Source organism: Siphateles boraxobius, unplaced genomic scaffold, assembly GCF_051911475.1.
Source record: "Siphateles boraxobius isolate OS27281-9 unplaced genomic scaffold, OSU_SipBor_1 1, whole genome shotgun sequence".
In the NCBI taxonomy this organism is placed as follows: Eukaryota; Metazoa; Chordata; class Actinopteri; order Cypriniformes; family Leuciscidae; genus Siphateles; species Siphateles boraxobius.
The window spans coordinates 16469279-16489288 of NW_027508699.1; the positions used below are offsets into that span (position 1 = coordinate 16469279).

Here is a 20010-nt window from a genome sequence, read left to right on the forward strand (position 1 = left end):
CATGGATAATAGCAAATCCACGTCCAATAAATCTTTGTGTGCTGAGTAGGGATGGCCCGATACCATTTTTTTCAAACCGATATGAGTACGAGTATTTACATTTGTGTACTTGTGTACTTGCCGATACCGAGTACCGATACCGATATTTCTACCGCAAAAGTAACACATCTCTGTTATTATCAATGAAGCTGACTGCACAATGAATCTTTCATAATATCCACACACTGTTTTTCACTGTTACGTAACATCAAAGGACCATATTAGTCGTAGCGACATGCCAAACAACGTTCCAGCAATGTAACTTTGTGATTCCTGTATTCGTCGTGGCGACGTTATAGTGGTACGTTGCTGGAGCGTGTCAGGTACGTCTTCCGCATTTATTTTTAATATAATTCTCACCTTTAGTCCTGGGAATGAAGATGTGCTTGAACCATAACCTTAAAATCAGCATAGAACTGATAAACTTAAACATTTTAAAACCTTATAAATTATAATAGGGAATTGTGTATTGTTTTCAGTTAATACATTTAGGGATTAATACATATATGTAATGGAAACCAATACAAACCCCTATTAAATTCTAAATAGAAAATGGCCCAAAACCACACTGCATTCATTTATTAATCAGCATTAATTCAGTGTTACTTTGTACAATTACTAAGCTAATACATTTTGAACATTAAAGGGCACCTATTATGCAAAATTCACTTTTACATGCTGTTTGAACATAAATGTGTGTTGGCAGTGTGTGAGCAAAACCACCCTAGTATGATAAAAATGCACCCAGTGTTTTTTTTACAATCTCAATAATTCATATGCACTCTCTCAGAATGAGCTGTTCTAAGATTCAGCTTTTTGTGACGTAGAACATGGGAAAGGGGTTTGATTGACAGTGTGGTTGGTGGTTGGTACCTCCCTCCGTGATCTGATCCTCCATTGTTGTTTCAACGACAGCCGGACCGCTGTTCTGAAGATTTGTGCTGCCTTCTAGAAAATGCCTCCTAAGAAAAATAAGTGTTTTGTTGTGGGCTGTAATACTTCGCATAGTTGTTTGCACTTGCTTCCGACATCAGAGCCACTGAAAACGCAGTGGGTGGATTTTATTTATGAAGGAAATGCGCCTCTTACACTCCCGAAGTACGTTTATGTTTGCTCAAATCATTTTGAGAGTGACTGTTTTTTGAACGGCGGTCAATTCAAAGAAGGTCTTGCTACAAAATTAATCCTCAAGGGTGGATCGTTGCTTAGTGTTCGCGATCCAACGACAATTCCTGAAGAAGTAAGTGTATTTTATGATTTCTGAGGTAACGTTAATAGTCATCGACAACAAATGTTGTTGTCGTCGTCGTCGTATGATTTATGTAATTTAAACCTTTTAAATAACCACACGTTTTCATATATTTTTTAAGATATTGTTATTGTTATTATCGGTATTTGTGTTTGTGTTTTCAAACATTTGCGTCAACGTTATCACAGTTTGTGTGTGTCTGTGTGTGTGTTGCACAGCGATGACAACGCAATGAGTTCATAAATGTATAAAAATAACCATTCCGAGACATCCTGGTACATTCTCGATCGTGTTTCTTCAGCCGGAGTCTCTTCGTCATCTGGGTCGGACAAACATACGGCCGAATGCCATACACAATTGCGGCTCTATCACTCTCGGCCATTATGGTTCTACCGACTGTTAATTGCCATAGTTATACGCCCACATCCAGCGGCAGCGTGGGGATTAGCAGCTCATTTGCATTTAAGGTCGTCTGCCTCAAAACAGCTTGTTTCAAAACAGGCCCCAAAAATGACACATTCAAATGGTTATAATAAATTAACTGGGGGGTATTTTGTGCTGAAACTTCAAAAATACATTCTGGGGACACCCAAGACCAATATTACATCTTGTAATAAGGGCCATAATAGGTGCCCTTTAAAGATTTTTTAACCATGTAAAGTGTTAACAAGTTATGAGTACAGAAATTGAACGTCAATTAATTAATCAAAAAAACATAATCAATGAATAATGTAACCAACTATTATTATTTTTATTGAAAAAAGTGTCTTATCATTAGGGATGGGTTTAGTTAAATAATGATTTTATCACTGAAACTTATCAATACTCTTATTGACACTACTCGCAAAAGCAATAAAGACATAAAAAAGAAATAAAAGATTCAGATGTTTCTTAATTATTCATTTTATTTGCAGAAATAGGTTAAATTGTTTCCTGAGTGTCCTGTGAGGCTCCTGCTACAAATGTCTGGTGGTGATGTGCTTCATTGATTTACTACCAGTAGCAAAACCTGAACAATGTGACAATTACCAAAAACTATAGTCCTTGAGCTTCTCTGAAGCTAACAAATAAAAAAAAAATTGTTCATAAAAAGTAAAGATATGTAAAAAAACAAAAACAAAAAAAAACAATATAGATTTCCAGCATCTCTCCTGTATTATTTCGCCCACCCAAATATACATCAATAATTTTTTGTTCAAGAAAATGAGCTTGATGACTTTCTCAGAGAGAATCTGAGATGTCTCATTCCTGGCTGTGTCCCAGCTGTGGGAAACACTCTATCAGACAGTGTTGTGGAGGCAAAGGGAGATGATGAAAAGATGTAAGAGAAGAGGAAGAGTCTCTTTCTTACCCCACCAGGGCGGAGGGCATGGTCTTCTGTGGCAAGGATAGGAGGAGGGTCTCTCTCTCTATATTCACTGGAAGTTGAAAAATTAATTGTACCATACTATTGTAGTCAAGTTTATAGCTTTTTGATAGAAAAGTATAAGAAAATTGTCTAACTAACGTGTTCCTCCTCTTCCTTATCCCGAGCTGCACTGTCACCTCATCGTCCTTCTTAGGCAGCTAAAACAGAGGAGTACTTTATTAATGTTGCTAATCTATGGCTTTTTAATTTAAAGTCATTTATGCTCCTCACCAAGACTGCATTTACTTGATCGAAAATACAGTAAATGCGAAATTTTATTACAATTTAAAATAGCTATTTATGTGAATATGTTAAAATGTAATTTATTCCTGTGATCAAAGCTAAATTTGCAACATCATTACTTCAGTCTTCAGTGTCATATGATCCTTTAGAAATAATTCTTGATGCTCAAAAAACATTTCTGATTATTATCAGTGTTGGAAACAGTTGTGCTGCTTCAGATTTTTGTGTAAACCATAATGCCTTTATACAAATACACCCACAATACAAAGTTCAAAGAAAAGTTTGAAAGTTAAATCAGAGCGTTGCCATGGATTCTAACAGTAGAGATGGAACGGACTTTTTTCTTTAGCAGAAGCAATACAATTGTTTTTAAATCAATAAACTCCTTTTTAAAACAATATTTTGTGTCAAAGTATAGATTTATTTGGTAGGTAGCCATGTAATAAGCGGGATAATGTAGAGCTTCGTCTCGGGGTCTTAATCAGCCTGTTGGGGTTGTATTCGCTATAGCAACCGCTTCTCTCTACATTATCCATTACATATAAAACATTGTGAAGACATAGTGGTAAAGTTTCTTTTTTTTTTATCTTGGCTAACGTTCCAGAAAAGTTGTGGGCACGTCCTCAAAAGATGTCGCTAGTTTATCCCATGGAGAACGTTGTAGTGACGTGGTCATCTGGTCTCCAGATAACTTTCCAGAAAATTGTGTTACAAGTATTATCCTATTGATACGCCATTTGGATATTATATGGGAAATGTACTTAATTCATCAAAGATTTTATTAAGTTATCTGGTGACCTGTTGACCACGTCTTTACAACGTTTTCCATGGGATAAACTAGCGACGTTTTTTTAAGACGTGCTCATGACATTTCTGGAATGTTAGCCAATATTATAAAAAATGGAACTTTACCACAACGTCCTCACAACGATGTCATAAAGTAATGCTGCGCTGACCAAATGACGACTAACTGACAACGTTGTCACAACGTACTGTGTTAGCTGGGTAAGACAGTCAAAACCGTCTCGGTTACATATGGTAACCCTCGGTCCCTGAAGGAGGGAACGGAGAAGCCACGTCGAGACCGATGAATGGGAATCTCGCTAGAGAGGCCAATCTACTTCGAGTGAAACTAAACAAGCCAATGCACATTGGCGTGCAATCAATTGCATCAGCTGCTCAACCTTGCAGCACGGGTATATAATGAGCAGCAGGTGCAATTGCACTTCAGTTTTTTGCTGAGGAGCCAAGGCTGATAAGCTGGCCGCCCCGCCCGTCTCCGTGGCGTCTCCGTTCCCTCCTTCAGGGAACAAGGGTTACCATATGTAACCAAGTCGTTCCTCTTCAGTCGGTCAGTTGACGCCACGTCAAGACCGATGAATAGGAATCCCTACCAAAGGGCCATAGCTGCTGCACCCCATCCAGTGCCCTGTGCAAGCCCCTACCCCTTTTTGCCTGGAAGGACGATAGGAGGTGGCTTACACAGATTGAGTCGGTCACTGTTGTTCTGTGATAACCCACACAGTGAGACATTGGATAACACTGGGAAAGCGTGCCCTTTCTGTTAGGAAGGAGAACGCTGCTGAACCACTTCCTTCAAGGAGTTATGTGGGAAATACATATGGACTAGCCCGAAGGTTGTACTACATATGAATACTGGGTGACTTAGCACAAGGGAAAGACAGAGGCTTCCAATAGGAGCAGCCGTCGATAAATATACACATATGGGATCCCCGTAGGGTCACACATATGGGACCCAGCCTAGACCCGGTTCTCAAGGATTCAGCGGATAAAGGCCTGGCACCGGACACTACACCATGTCGAGGTTGTTGCAGGACTCAATGGGTTTTCCACTCTGGAGTAATAAGGGTGCACAGCAGGGTGCAGCAAACCGACAAAGCCAGACCTCTCTGTGCTTCTACCCATTTAGGCTGAGAACACTACACGTGTTCTACACGTAGGCTACAATATAAGGCGAACGTGTTAGGTGTCACCAAGCCCGCAGCTCTACAGATATCTGTTAGCGAGGAGCCACGTGCCAGCGCCCAGGAGGATTCAACTCCTCTCGTGGAGTGAGCATGAAACCTGAGCGGGCAGGGCACGCCTTGTGCTTGGTAAGTCAAGACGATGGCATGCACTATCCAGTGGGCCATCCTCTGCTTGGAGACAGCCTTTCCCTTCTGCTGGCCTACGTAACAGACAAAGAGCTGGTCTGAGGTCCTGAGACTGAGTTCTGTCAGCGTATAAACGCAGAGCGCGAACGGGACAGAGCAAAGTCAGGGCTGGGTCTGCCTCCTCCAAGGGCAGCGCTTGCAGGTTCACTACCTGGTCCCTGAAGGGAGTGGTAGGAACCTTAGGCACATATTCAGGCCGGGGTCTCAGTACTACGTGGTTGTCACCCGGACCGAACTCTAGGTACGATTCATCGACCGAAAATGCCTGCAGGTCCCCAACCCTCTTGACAGAGGCCAGTGCAACCAGCAGCAAAGTCTTCATGGAAAGAAGCTTTAAAGGGTTAGTTCGCCCATTTAAGACATGAAGTTGTATGCAATCCTTACCAGCACTATAGTGTATACACACTGACCCACTCTGTTGTCACCCCCCTGGTCCGAGTTCTGACCGCTGGAAGTTTTTGAATGAAGTAATCCCGGCTACTTTCCGGGGCCACAAAACTGTGCGTTTTTACGTGAAAAAAAGATTTGCGTTTCAAAGCTTGATTAATTTAACACAAAAAAAACACGCCGGGCAAAATTCATACCTCAGTTTTAATGCGGCACTATTTTCCTTCCGTTTCTATCAATCCGCGCTGCTGTCAATGTCAACAGTGCGCACGTGACGATTAGCTGTTGATAGCGCGACTCGCCGACAACATGTCCGACTACGAAACTTCAGATGATGAAACTAATTTTAGCACAGTGTCAGACGGATCAGATGAAGACAGTAATTTTAACTCAACGACAAAGGGATATCTTTATGAACCGGAGTATACCGATGCCGAACTTGAGCAGATGGACAAAGAACGGGAAGAGAGAGAGCGAGAGGACAGAGAAGTTGTCCAATCTGATGCTGGGCCCACCACAGCTGTAGCAAGAGGCAGGATGAATGACAAATGGTGGTGCACTTGTTCCAATTGTGAAGTTATGCCAACAGAGGTTGAAAGCTATTGCTGCCACGAATGGGAACTCATCATGCCACAGATGCAAAACCTTTCAATTGACGAGGACGCCAACGCACCGTCTGTCTGCATTACATCCAATGACGTGTTCCCTGCGATGCTAAATGCAGGTGTCCTGGAGACGTTCTTCTACATCCCTAAAATAAATTGGAAAAAGCGACCCAAACCAGCTGGACTTGACGGTCAGATGTCGGCAGAGTAAGTGTGATCGCTCATCTTGCTTTGTAGTTTTTTATTTATTAATTTAACGTTGTCTTGACTAGTGTTGGCTATATAATAGTCTATCTGACTGCATTATTATTATACTGAGTGGACAATAATACAATCATTAATAAATTAATAATTATATGGAGTTGACACCAAATGTACCTAACTTACATCAAACTTTGAAATACTGTCTTTATAACCAAATGTATCTGCCAATTCATTTCACAATTGGTGCTCAGTGTTTGATGGATACTACAGTTATTGCAATTATCTATAGGCTATGTATTTCATTCTTACCTCCAGTGTTTTTCCCAACAAATCTTCAGCAATCATTATGTTGATTCTTTATAAAGCTCTCCTTGCTGTTATCCATATTTGAGAAAAAAAAACTATAAATCAAGAAAACTGTTATCTAATTTTCATAAAATGTAACAGCTAATATTTTGTTTGTCTTCTAGACAGTACAGACTTGTTGCCTATCGCATGGTGACAGAATGGGCCCTGAAAGGAGAGAAGCTCGGCAAAGGCTACAGACGTGTTCTTCCCTCTTGTGTGGTGAACCTCATAAGAACAAAATATCCATCACCAAATGGACAATATCAAGGGTTCAAGGAATCAGAAGAAGCACACCTTTTGTTTTAGATGTGTTAAAGAAAAATGATTTATTGAACATTGTAATTTTCAATAATACTTTTTCACATATGTACATATGTACAGAATAAACACTGTGAATGTTTAAATACTGTCATCCCTGTTGTTAAGTTATTTTCTGAGGCGGGATGTATGTTGTGCCACCAAGTCATCTTTGATTGGCTTTGGAGTGGCTGCAATATTGGCCGGCAGGTTGGATGGAGGATGTATCTGGAAAACCTTGTCTCCAAGTGTGACATTTTTGTCCAGCCGCCGTAACATTACCTGCTGCACCAAGTCTTTCCTGAAGTCTTGTTTTGTTGGCTCATATAGTTTCCTTACAACCCACTGATTGGATTGCCTTGAATAGAAGACGTTGTATTTGTCCTTTCCTGTAAATTAAAAGAAGAAATTGATCACAAAAACAGTATTTCCAAAATAAATAAATTTGCCAACAGCACAGCCAAAACAGTGTAATGTTTGAAAGACATGATTATCCACTATAATGCTTCCAAGTAATAATGCCCGGTGTTTGGAAAGAGTAAAGTAATAATTTTTTTTTCTTTTGTGAACTCAAAACGTCTACAGGTCAAGCCAAGTGATAGCATGGCATGACAGGGTAGTTTATGCATTTTTCAAATATACATAGATGATCAATGTTTTGAAACTAGCAATACATATATTATAACTTCAGTATAGGCCGTTATTACAGTACATATAGTAATTTCATTCAAGAGCGGAATGTTGTTGAATAGCAACTATCTGTGTTAGTACAGTTTTAATAGTAATAGTTAGTACATGTTGCTAAATAGTAATATTTGGAATATAAATCTCAAGTAACATATGGAGGTCAGGATTTTTCTAAAAATATGTAAAGTTGTGATCAGTGGTAATGGCGATGATGTGCTGTATCTGCCATACTCGCCCAACTTAGTGCTGTCATGCTTACGGCCAACATTGTGGTTGTGATCCAAGATACTCAGTTGGATCCTGGCCTGCATGGTGACATATGAGTAGTGCCGTCTCTTCTCTGCATACTTGAGCATAGAGCTATGAAAAACCTCAAGGTTCCCTAATGTAGAAAAAGATTTTATAATACATTTTCTACTTCACATATCCAAGACATGACATTTTATGTCTTAAAAATTAATTTCTAATGCTATGAGAGAAAATTTATATAATTGCCTTATTAGAACACTTGCAAATGCATATTTATTTTAGCAAAGAACAGATGCAACAACATACACGTATTTTCCTTCAAATGGGGCGCTGATTTCCTGTCAATAGTCAAATAGCTGCAATACACAAGTATGTAATGTAGGGACACACCTGATCAACTAAGGACTACTCATAGTAGTAGTGTAACGTACCTGTGTGTTTGAACAGTGTAAACTGATTGAGGTCTTTCAATAGGTATTTGTCAAGTACAACAGCCTTGAGAGCGTTGTAGGCACTACAATCTTTTGCCAGCCATTTTTTTCTCCTTTGCTGCTCCTCAGAAAGGTCTTCATGGTAGCACTGGTACTCCTGGCCATCATCTTCCCAGCGGTGAATGCCACACACATGATGCAAGATAGAGGTCCACCGGCGTCTCAATTCCTATTGTTTTTGTTTGTTAACACGAAACACTGTTTAGCAAATTACACAAGGCGCTAAAAATCCAATGATGAACACCAACTAATAGATTACTATAACATGTGTTGGCAAGTGGCAGTTGTTATATAAAAATCTTGAAAAGAATAAGAGATGAAAAACAAACAATTGCATTATAAAATAAAATAACTTTTTTTTAGAGTTGAATAAGTTAATTCTCAATTCCTATATGAAAATCGGTTAAAAAATAAACTAAACTCCACCTTTTCATCTCCACCACAAGAGCTGCACGACCACCAGAAGTGATTTCCCAGAGACTTGACCCACGGCTGCAAGTCCCGGTTTTCTTTTTTCTTTGCTGCTGCACTTGCCTTCTTCTTCATGCCTACATTTTTTTAATAAAAAAAGGTGAAAAAAAAAATATGCACAAGTTACCCAACTGCTTCCTTCAATTTATATATGCAAAACGCACCCAATAGTGTAGCTAGCGAATAAAACACATATGCTGCAACAAATACTAATACCTTTTGCAACATGCCATGGATCAAATTCATGTCTGAGGGTAGGGTAGAACTCTCTCATGATCTTCCGTATTGAAGGATGTCGGTCAGTGGTAACAACATCAACACTAACTCCAGAGTCCAGTAGACGATCCAGTCCCCTCCGGAAACCAACAGCCTCCATCGCGGGTGAACTTGAAGCCTCTGATACCTTTGTTGAAAATACAGTCATAAGAGAAAGACATGTGCAGAAAAGGAACACAAAATCATAAAACAATGACAATATAAAAGAGGACAAATTACATCATTTTAAAATATAATTTATTTTACCTGGATTAGATCAGACATTATGATCTTTTTTGTTGAGTCATCCATAAAGCTGTAAGTAGTGTATTTAGCACTGTAGCCTGGAGAATCAGATCTGGAATATTAAAAAAGGGAAGTGCCTTGTAAGATGCTTGAAAATTATGTAATTGTAATAACATAAGTCTACAATTTCAGTCATACAATACCCAAAACATACAATGTACCTTGCATCGCCTCCAATGTCTGTGTGTCCACCTGCACATGCAGTGTCCTGAAGCTCTGACAAAATTGACTCTTGCATGTCAGTGTACGCCTGATGAACCACAGGTATCAGATAAGTCGATTGAAGTGAATAATATGACGTCTTCTTTGGCAGTTGTAAATTGATGAGATCAGCCCACTCTTGAATTTCTGTGTGTGTTGTTCCGGTAAAAAGAATGGCTGCTGAAGACACCAGGTTATTCTCTGGCATTCCACGGATCTCAGGACAGGATCGCCAAACTCCCTTATGTTGATTCAGGCATGTCCATTCCACCTTTATGATGGATCCATTACACGTTGTGGTTTTCTCATCTATGGCTACACCGCAAGTGTGACAAGTTGTAAAAAGTTCCATAAGGGCTGACTCGTTCACAATCCACTTCCTCTCTGAGCAGTTGCCTTGCTGGTCTACTGTCACACTCACATCTGAGGAAGATGTTGTAGAGCCACTCAGTAGAAGAAATGTGCTGTCATCAGATGCTTCTATGGAACTCAAACTTGTATCCAGTGTCTCAGGTGCAACCGCAGAGCTTGGGCACATTGACTTTGAATAAAGAAAAACATAGAGTAGTCAAATAGAAGTGTTTGTGTTGACTTACTGAATGTTGGTCACAAACATGGCTGATAGGTGCATGCAACATGTTTATTTTAAATAATGTGTTCTTTGTGGATGTGTACTTTGTCAAGATTATGACAAAAATTGTCAAAAAGAAGGAAATGTGTGCTTACCCGTGACCCTTTTCAAGTGGGGGGTAGGGCTGTATAAGTGCCAGAGGTGGATGGCCTTGTTCCTCGAACTGCTTCAGCAGGGCTTGTGATAATCAAGGCCAAGTTTTTTTTTTTATCAGAACACTTCAGAGGTGTTGACTGTGGAAGTCCAGAAAACACTTCATAATCGGGGTCACCACTGCTAGCCTCTGTCAGTGCTGTTTCTTCCGTACTGGGTGCAGGCATGCATACCTTGTTAGACAAGATCAAATCAAATGTTATTTATTTGCAACGGCTTTATGCACAGCTGCCGTACTTCCAGAACTTCAACCAGCTCCTTGTTTCCTATTAGCCATTATAGGACAAATTGATTAATTCAGGTATACTTGACCTCAGTAGTCATGGAAACAATAATCAGATACACCTGAATTAATCAAGTTTGCACAATAATGACAGACAGGAAACAAGGAGCTGGTTGAAGTTCTGGAAGTAGTGCAGCTGTGCATAAAGCCAATTGTGTGTGTTCAATCAAATATTTTTCACAGCAAATTGTAACAATATATATATATTTTTTTTTTTACACATCTTTTCACGTGTTTTATAATGGAGTCTAAACATCATCTTGTTTACCGTACAGTTTAGACATGGGATCATAAAGTTAGTAAATAGAGCTTACCCGTGGTACTGGTACAGCAAAACTCTTTAAAATCATGTTTTTTCCTTTTCCTCCTTGGTTGGAGATGTAATCGTCTTCGCTGAAGTGAGCACTACACACACGAAAATCCTTTATTCGAGATAATTTAGCTCCCGCTGAGTAGCCGATGGCAACCAGCCAAAGCTGTCTCATATTCATATTTGATACAGGAAAACGATGAAATTTGAACTTTGATCCCGGCACATCCTTGTTGTCACAGCCTGGGAATTTACAAGTTCGCACCATTGTTAATTTAATATTTTTTACCTTGTTGTCGATCGATTGTGTAAACACTATGGAAGAGCTGATCGTCACGTGCGCACTGTTGACATTGACAGCAGCGCGGATTGATAGAAACGGAAGGAAAATAGTGCCGCATTAAAACTGAGGTATGAATTTTGCCCGGCGTGTTTTTTTTGTGTTAAATTAATCAAGCTTTGAAACGCAAATCTTTTTTTCACGTAAAAACGCACAGTTTTGTGGCCCCGGAAAGTAGCCGGGATTACTTCATTCAAAAACTTCCAGCGGTCAGAACTCGGACCAGGGGGGTGACAACAGAGTGGGTCAGTGTGTATACACTATAGTGCTGGTAAGGATTGCATACAACTTCATGTCTTAAATGGGCGAACTAACCCTTTAAGTCTACTGATTGCAAAGGCTCAAAGGGAGCATCCTGAAGTGCTCGAAGCACCAGGGAAAGGTCCCAAAAGGGTATGGAGGGAAACCTGAGAAACCTGATGACCAGGTCGTGCTTTCATACTGTTTTGCCATCTATGTGGTCGTGATATGCTGAAATAGCTGCAGCATGTACTTTGAGGGTGGAGGGAGACAGCCTTTGCTCCAACCCTTGCTGCAAGAAGGAAAGCAAAGACCCTATCGAACATCTTCGGGGGTCTTCTCGGCGAGAAGAACACCACTCAACGAACAGGTTCCACTTCAGGGCGTACACACGTCTCATGGACGACGCCCGTGCAGAAGTGATGGTGTTTGTTACGACCCCCGAATTAGCCTGGGGGTTCGGAAGTCCAACATTTAAATGCGACATTAAAGAGGGAAATATATAAGCCATGGTTTGTACAAAAGACCCAAGAATCCAACTTACTGTGCAAAAAGCCAACACCTTTATTCAGTATAAAAAGGTCAATGGCAAAAGTGAAGTGATCCAATCTATGACAAACATAGATTAATAGATATATACATAAGGGATACAGAATTTCTGTAAGATAAATGGATCATCAAAAAGAGAAAAAGATAGACGTAGACGGCGCCAAAGAAAAAAAAGAAACAAAACCAAACGAAGTCTAGCTGTTAAATAACCTCTAATCCTAACTGAGAAAACAAAGAAGAAAAAAATAATCTTCGCCGTCCAATACGCCCTACCTAATCTCCACTAACTATCAGAAAGCAAAAATACAGGGAGTGGCACTCGCCCCTAACCTAATGTATTTAGACAGAACGAAAACCCCTGCGTGTTGCAGTGTATTTCACGTGACATGCTTACCTGTCTATCTCTCTCTCCGCACTAGTAACTTTCAGCGGTCTGCTGTATAGCAGTTACATAAAACCAGAGGAACGAACACAGGAAGAGTTCACTCATACATTGATTCAATATCACACAGATCGAACAGGGACAATAGTCTTAACAGGGTATAAGAAATCGCAAAACAGAAAGCTGCGTGGCCTGAGTCTCAGCGAGCTGAGCCTGGATGGAGATATCTGGCGTGCCCTTTTATTCCCCAGGTGGCCTGTTCCCATTGGCGACAGCGAGATGTGATGACGTCAGTGCTAGCACTGATTGATAGGTCACTTGGCCAATCACGGGTACCTGCCAAAGCGAAAGTAACCGAGAGAGCGGGAAGAGAAACACAAAAGAACACACACACACCATACAGGAACGTAACACCCCTCTCCATAAGAACAAACCTATATTGATTATAGTTTGTTAAAATCAGAACAATTAAAAAAAAAAAACAAGTACATATCATACATACCTAAAACCTAACCCAAGTCAAGAACTAACCACACCTAGAAAGGGCATCAGCCACAACATTTTCTGTTCCTTTCTTTTGACAGATTTCCAAATTATAATTCTGCACAATCAGAGACCAGCGCATGAGACGCTGATTCTGGTTGTACATACGTGAAAGAAAAACTAACGGATTATGATCCGTATAAACGATAACAGGGAGCAGACTGGAGCCTATGTACACCTCAAAGTATTGCAGTGCCAAAAGTAATGCCAAAGCCTCCTTCTCAATGGTCGAATAATTAAACTGATGTTTATTAAATTTTCGAGAGAAATAGCACACAGGATGTTCAATGCTGTTTTTATCCTCTTGAAGGAGTACTGCACCAGCACCTACGGCACTTGCATCGACCTCCAGTTTAAAAGGCAAAGTAAATCCGGAGCTGCTAAGACTGGAGTACTACACAACAAAGCTTTCACACTATCAAACGAATGTTGACACTCAGCTGACCAAACAAATGATTTAGATGGACTCAGTAAACTCGTGAGGGGATGCACCACACTAGAAAAGTTTCGACAGAAACTACGATAGTATCCTGCCATTCCCAAAAACCGGCGTAACTCGCGTCTGGTCGTGGGAATGGAAAATTCATTAATAGCAGAAACCTTAGCGGCCACAGGTCGAACCTGCCCCTGACCAACCTCCTTACCAAGATAAGTCACCGTTGCTTGGGCAAATTCGCATTTGGCTAGGTTCAGTGTTAACGTAGCTTTTTCCAACCGTTCAAAGACAGTGTGCAACAAAGATAGATGTTCTGACCATTCTGAAGAGTACACCACCAAGTCATCCAAGTACGCAATACAATTTGGCACACCCTCCAACACCAGGTTAACCAACCTTTGAAAGGTAGCGGGTGCGTTACGCAAACCGAACGCCATAACTTTGTATTGCATAAGGTGATCAGGTGTCACAAATGCAGAGATCTGCGATGCACGATTACTTAAAGGCACCTGCCAATAGCCTTTTAGTAAATCTAATTTAGTAACGAAACGTGCAGAAGCAAGGTTATCAATGCAATCCTCCATCCGAGGAAGAGGATAGCAATCTGGCATCGTAACCGCATTAACTTTCCGATAATCCGTGCAAAAACGGAAAGTTCCATCTGATTTAGGAACGAGTACACACGGCGAACTCCACGGACTGTAACTAGGAATAGCTAAACCATTTTCTGTTAAATAGTCAACTTCTTCTCTCATAATAGCTCGCTTGCATGCATTGACACGGTAAGCATGTTGTTTGATAGGGGGAGAATCCCTTACATCAATGTCATGTTGTAACACCGAAGTCTTAGTAGGTGTGTCATTGAAAAGAGTAGGAAAATTTTCAATCAGCTGGATAACATCCTGTCTCTGAGCTTCGGATAGATGAACTAAATAAGAAGGCAACTTCTTCAACAATTCTGAATTTCTCAGCCTAGTACACTGCTGCGGTGCATTACGCAGCACGAGACCATCTTCATCCGCCCCTGTTCCTACTGAAGATAAAACCTCGCCGACTACTGCAACAGACGCAGCCACAGGTACAGATTTTTCCTCAGTTTTCTCCGAAGATCTCTCCCTATAATGATATGCTTTCAAGATATTAATATAACAGACCCGTGATTTGCGTTTCCTATCAGGAGTAGAAACTACATAGTCTGTCTCACTCAATTTCTTTTGCACTACATAGGGACCTGAAAAACGGGCAGACAAAGCTGATCCTAAAGTGTGCAGTAATACAAGCACTTTGTCATCGGCATTAAAAGAACGAGGAACAGCTTTGGTATCATATCGACTCTTCATAACTTTTTGTACGGCTGTAAGTGACTCCTTCGCCTGTGCCGAGGCATTATGCAAACGCTCTCTGAAACGACTGACGTAATTCAGCACATTAGTCTTAGGACTTACATCAATTCCCAATAGGTTTTCTTTTAGGAGCTTAAGTGGACCCCTATTTCCCCTAACATTATGTCCAAAGACGAGCTCCGCTGGACTGAATCCAAGCGACTCCTGGACAGTCTCACGAACCGCAAACAACATCAACGGAACCCCCTCATCCCAATCTTTCCCAGTGTCCTTGCAGTATTTCCCCAACATTGACTTAAGCGTCTGATGGAATCGCTCAAGTGAACCCTGACTCTCCGGATGGTATGCACTTGCCACACGATGAGTAATGGAAAGTGATTGCAAGACCTGATTAAAAATCTTAGACATAAAGTTTGTCCCCTGATCTGTTTGTATGATTTTCGGTAAACCAAACGTAGCGAAGAACTTAATCAGTGCTTTGATGATAACGGAAGCAGTAATTTTTCGAATTGGTATTGCCTCTAGAAATCGAGTAGCTGTGCACATTATCGTTAACAGGAATACATTACCCGACTTTGATTTAGGTAATGGTCCAACACAATCGATAATCACATGTTCAAAAGGTTCTCCAATAATCGGAATAGGACAGAGCGGAGCAGGGGGAATTACTTGATTGGGTTTCCCCATGCACTGGCAAGTATCACAAGTGCGACAGAATTGCACAACATCCCGCTTTAACCCAGGCCAAAAGAAATGTTTCAGAATCCTATTATAAGTCTTCGTGATACCCAGATGACCTGACAACACATGATCATGCGCCAAACACAACACGTGCTGACGATAACGAGATGGAATAACAATCTGACACACTAAATTCCATTCACCATCCTTTTCAGTATTTGGACAACATTTACGCATCAACAAATTATCTTCCACAAAATAGATTACCTTCTCCTGGCTGATCTGGTCTGGAAAGACAACTGAGGCAAAACATTTGGCCAAAGATTTATCCTCCTTTTGCGCAACAATAATCCGTTCACGAGACATAGGCAAATTCAAAGTATTACTGTCTAACCTCAAAATGTCAGAGTTAATGTGTCCCTTAGAAAAACACCAGAAGATACAGGAACCATAAACGATTCGGATAAGTCAACGACATCATCCACTCTCTTTGACTGAGCGCGCGTCAAAACGCACGCAGGAAAGGTATCAGGATAACTCACTGACAACTCATCACAAGAAACAAAGTTCGGCCGATCCATAACTTCCAACACAGGCATCACTTTACCCCCGGCCAAATCATTACCAAGAATAAAAGAAACACCTTTAATGCGGAGAGATGGACGTTCTCCAACCGACACGAACCCAGTTACAAGGTCACTTTTTAAATGTACGCGATGTAACGGTGCTTTTACGAAACCCATTTCGATTCCCTGAACTAAAATACTCGAGCCACAAAATGACTGTTCAGACAAAGGTAAAGCATCTTCTACCATAAATGAGTGCGCTGCGCCAGTATCGCGCAACATCTGAATCTCATGTTGATCTTCAGGTTTACCAGTCATTGAAATGAATCCCTTAAGCACAAACGGACTATAACCAGAATCAACACAGCCCATACCAGAAAAATCATCAGTATTCTCAATAACGGAATTAACAAACCCCACACTTTTAGACGGTCGTTGCTGCTGCTTGCGCTTCAGCGTGAAACAATCTGCAATTACATGTCCCTGCTTGTGACAGTAAAAACATTCCCTTACCTCTTTTGGACGTGGGGAAGGAGATTTCGCACGAGACGGCTGAGGATGAGTAGACTGAACCGAAGAATTTTTCTCAGGACGAGCTGAACCGAACACCGTTTTGTGCGTAAGCACAAATTCATCTGCAAGCACCGCTGCTTGCGACAAAGAAATTACTTTTTGTTCGTTCAAGTATACAACAACACGTTCTGGCAAACAATTTTTAAATTCTTCTAACAAAAGCAACTCTCGTAACGAATTAAAATCTGTCAATTTACTCGCGTTACACCATTTATCAAAAAGATTTCCCTTTTCGAGAGAAAATTCCACAAAAGTCTGACTGGCAAGTTTCTGATGATTTCTAAATCACTGCCTATAAGCTTCAGGAACCAGCTCATATGCACGGAGAATAGCAGACTTCACTGTATCGTATTGTAAGCTTTCCTCTAACGACAGTGTTGAGCAGACCTCCTGAGCCTTACCAATTAGTTTGCATTGAAGCAAAAGGGACCACACATCTTTAGGCCAACGGAGGGAAGATGCGATACGCTCAAATGCGCTGAAATACGTATCCACCTCCGTTTCCCTAAATGGAGGAACTAGAGCAATATGTTTGCTAACATCGAAGGTTGGAGAATGATCTCCCAGAGATACCGCCACAGAAGCCTCAGCACGGGGTGACCGCACAGCCGACCCAGAGGCCACCTTCTGTGCCTCTAGCTCCAGCTGTCGCAGCTTCAGCTCCTTCTCAGCTTCTACCTCGAGCCTGTGCATTTCGAGCCTCAAGTCCAACTCAGCCTGTCGCGCCTGGGCCCTCTCTTGTGCCTCATACTGTAAACGAGCCAGACGGACCCTCAAACGCCCGTTCCTAGACCCAACAGTAGCAGGGGAGGACGGATCAAAAGGCGGCAAGACGGCCTTAGTATCAGCCCCGACATCAACCTCGGCAACTGTCTCGCTCCGCTCTTCGTCCGATACCCCCTCACTAGAAACCCGCGCGCCAGAACTAAGTGGCCCGGTCTCTCGAGTATTTACACCAGGTCTCGAAAAAATGTTGATCTCAACCAACATCTCGAATATAGCACTCTTAATATTTTTCTTAAGAGCTTGCCTCCCCACAGAAATTTTATAGTGGTCCGCAATCTTCAGTAAGTCATCTTTTCGACAATGATCAAACTGCTCTAAGGAAGGATGCTCAACAAACGACTGTAGATTAAACAAAACCATCATTACTAACGTTACGAACCAAACCATAGTCAACAAAATACCACGCATCAGGCTACCCTGGAAAATACGAATCTTAGCACAATTCACTTTGCTACCAATACAACCACAGTCCATACATATTCCTCTCAATGTCTTGTGATGGATGTTTAAATAAAAAAAATAGGACGAGCCCCCAATTGTTACGACCCCCGAATTAGCCTAGGGGTTCGGGAGTCCAACATTTAAATGCGACATTAAAGAGGGACATATGTAAGCCATGGTTTGTACAAAAGACCCAAGAATCCAACTTACTGTGCAAAAAACCAACACCTTTATTCAATATAACAAGGTCAATGGCAAAAGTGAAGTGAACCAATCTATGACGAACATAGATTAATAGATGTAAAGACTCTGGGGCGGATCTAATCCGTGGGGAATTTGCATATCATAATTAATAATTGGTAATTAATAATTATTCATACATGTTTGGATTAGATCAGTCTTACATGTTAATAAAACTCCCGATAAGGGATGATATGTCATTTTACCTGCATGCATGTCTGTGTATCCTTGCACTTAACCACAAGTTGATTGCAATTAACTACACAGACCACGTCTTACAAAACAGGCTAAATTAATTAGCTCAATTGTCAGACTAATATTTGTGGGAATCCACAATATCATCTTACTTTATAGGATTTCAGGAAAAGCAATTCTGTGGCCACAAGAATTGGGTTTCCTGCCCTATAAACACATACTCTTTACAGTATCTTTAATTTGTAAGCTTGTTGCTATAAGATCTTTTGACACTTAAGGGACTTGAAAATGAGCAAAAAGGCAGTACATCAATCAAATTAATATAATGAATTTAATAAGGCAGAACTACTTATGTATTAACTACGGTTACATGGGATATATGTATTTACAAACATAATAAACAACAAAACACGATAAGGCATCGATGAAGGAGAAATGCATAGAGTGTGGACAATGGAAACACGTGTGAGAGGGGAAGAGAGAGAGAGAGAGAGAGAGAGAGAGAGAGAGAGAGAGAGAGAGAGAGAGAGAGAGCATTGGCAACATTCACCCTGACAGTCCCCTGTCTGTAACAACACGAAAACATCATCTTAATGCTTCTTAGAAGCTCTATAAAGAGATATACTTAAGTTTCTGGGTCTCTCTGTGTCGCGGCATTCCTGCGTGTGCGTGAGCGGAGTCCTTTAGGAAGCGTCACTGGGTGCTGCTTGGCGCGCGTGTTGAACGGAGTTTCCAAGTCTTTGGGGTAACATTACCAAAGGAAAATAGTTCGGCTAAGTTCGTTTCACTTTGTGGAAGTGAACAGAGTCGACTACGGAAAACAAAACTTTGACTAACAAAGAAAAGAAATAAAGATCTCTACGGGGAAATCACGCGGAGTTAACGTCACATCTTTGCATGGCTGGTGAAGAAGCGTGTGTGCGTCTCTCGCCACGTGGTCACGTGCGCGTGTTTCTCCTTCAAAACGAGCGCGCGCTCGTTTAAAGGTCCCTTGTAGATGGATTTGCTGAAGAGATATGTCACGCGGTGTTCTTTTCACTCGTCGATTGGAATTAAACACGGAGACTTATCTAAGACTGAAAAACACAAACTAAACTAGAAACAAATAAAAGAAAGGCGAAGAGCTCGCCCGGAGGCGAGACGTTACATTATGTATGACACGAGGACAAGAGAAGTAAGAGAGCGATAAACTGGTATTCAGTCCTTTTGAAGACCTGACGTTTCCGCCTTCTTTGGAAGAGGGTCCAATCAGGAGCTGTCCCTTTGGAGGGAGATTTTATGACCCTTTGTGTTATAACCAGGCATTTAAATCTCTAGTTTCATTGGGTGTTTAAGAGAAGAATCTTCACAATTCTTATAATACTAATGTGTCACAAAGTTTAGCAAAATGTAATGTCAATTAACAAATGGGGAATGAAGATTGGAGTTTATCGAGACCAAACTTGCCACAAATGGATTTGGTTAAACATTAGTTGGCAAAGTTTAAAACATTATCGCATTAGAGTTGTCGAGAAACATAGACCAAACCACAAAAAGGCAACTCATGAAATAGGGAACTTAGATACATTGTTCATACAATTCTCAAGTGGATATATAATAGCATATATATATATATGAATACAGGATTCATTTCTCCTCCTTGGTTAGAATTCAGAGAGAGCCACAGTTCTCTGAACATTCCTTTGGGTCGTAAACGCTGTTATC

General features: G+C 40.9%; 2 protein-coding genes across 2 annotated transcripts; one reads left to right on the forward strand and one right to left on the reverse strand.

The window, feature by feature from the left end:
• Nucleotides 1–5803: 5803 nt before the first annotated feature.
• LOC143735227 (P2X purinoceptor 7-like) lies at nucleotides 5804–7530 on the forward strand. Its single transcript, XM_077225326.1, has 2 exons — nucleotides 5804–6312; nucleotides 6780–7530. The coding sequence occupies exons 1-2, from the start codon at nucleotides 5810–5812 to the stop codon at nucleotides 6961–6963; spliced, it is 687 nt and encodes a 228-aa protein (XP_077081441.1). The 5' UTR covers nucleotides 5804–5809; the 3' UTR covers nucleotides 6964–7530.
• On the reverse strand, nucleotides 7084–10155 carry LOC143748968 (uncharacterized). Its single transcript, XM_077244535.1, has 7 exons — nucleotides 9575–10155; nucleotides 9375–9465; nucleotides 9069–9255; nucleotides 8808–8929; nucleotides 8322–8550; nucleotides 7877–8023; nucleotides 7084–7343 (listed from the first exon to the last, which is right to left on the reverse strand). Exons 1-7 carry the CDS (start codon nucleotides 10150–10152, stop codon nucleotides 7084–7086), a joined length of 1614 nt encoding a protein of 537 aa, XP_077100650.1. The 5' UTR covers nucleotides 10153–10155.
• Nucleotides 10156–20010: the final 9855 nt, after the last annotated feature.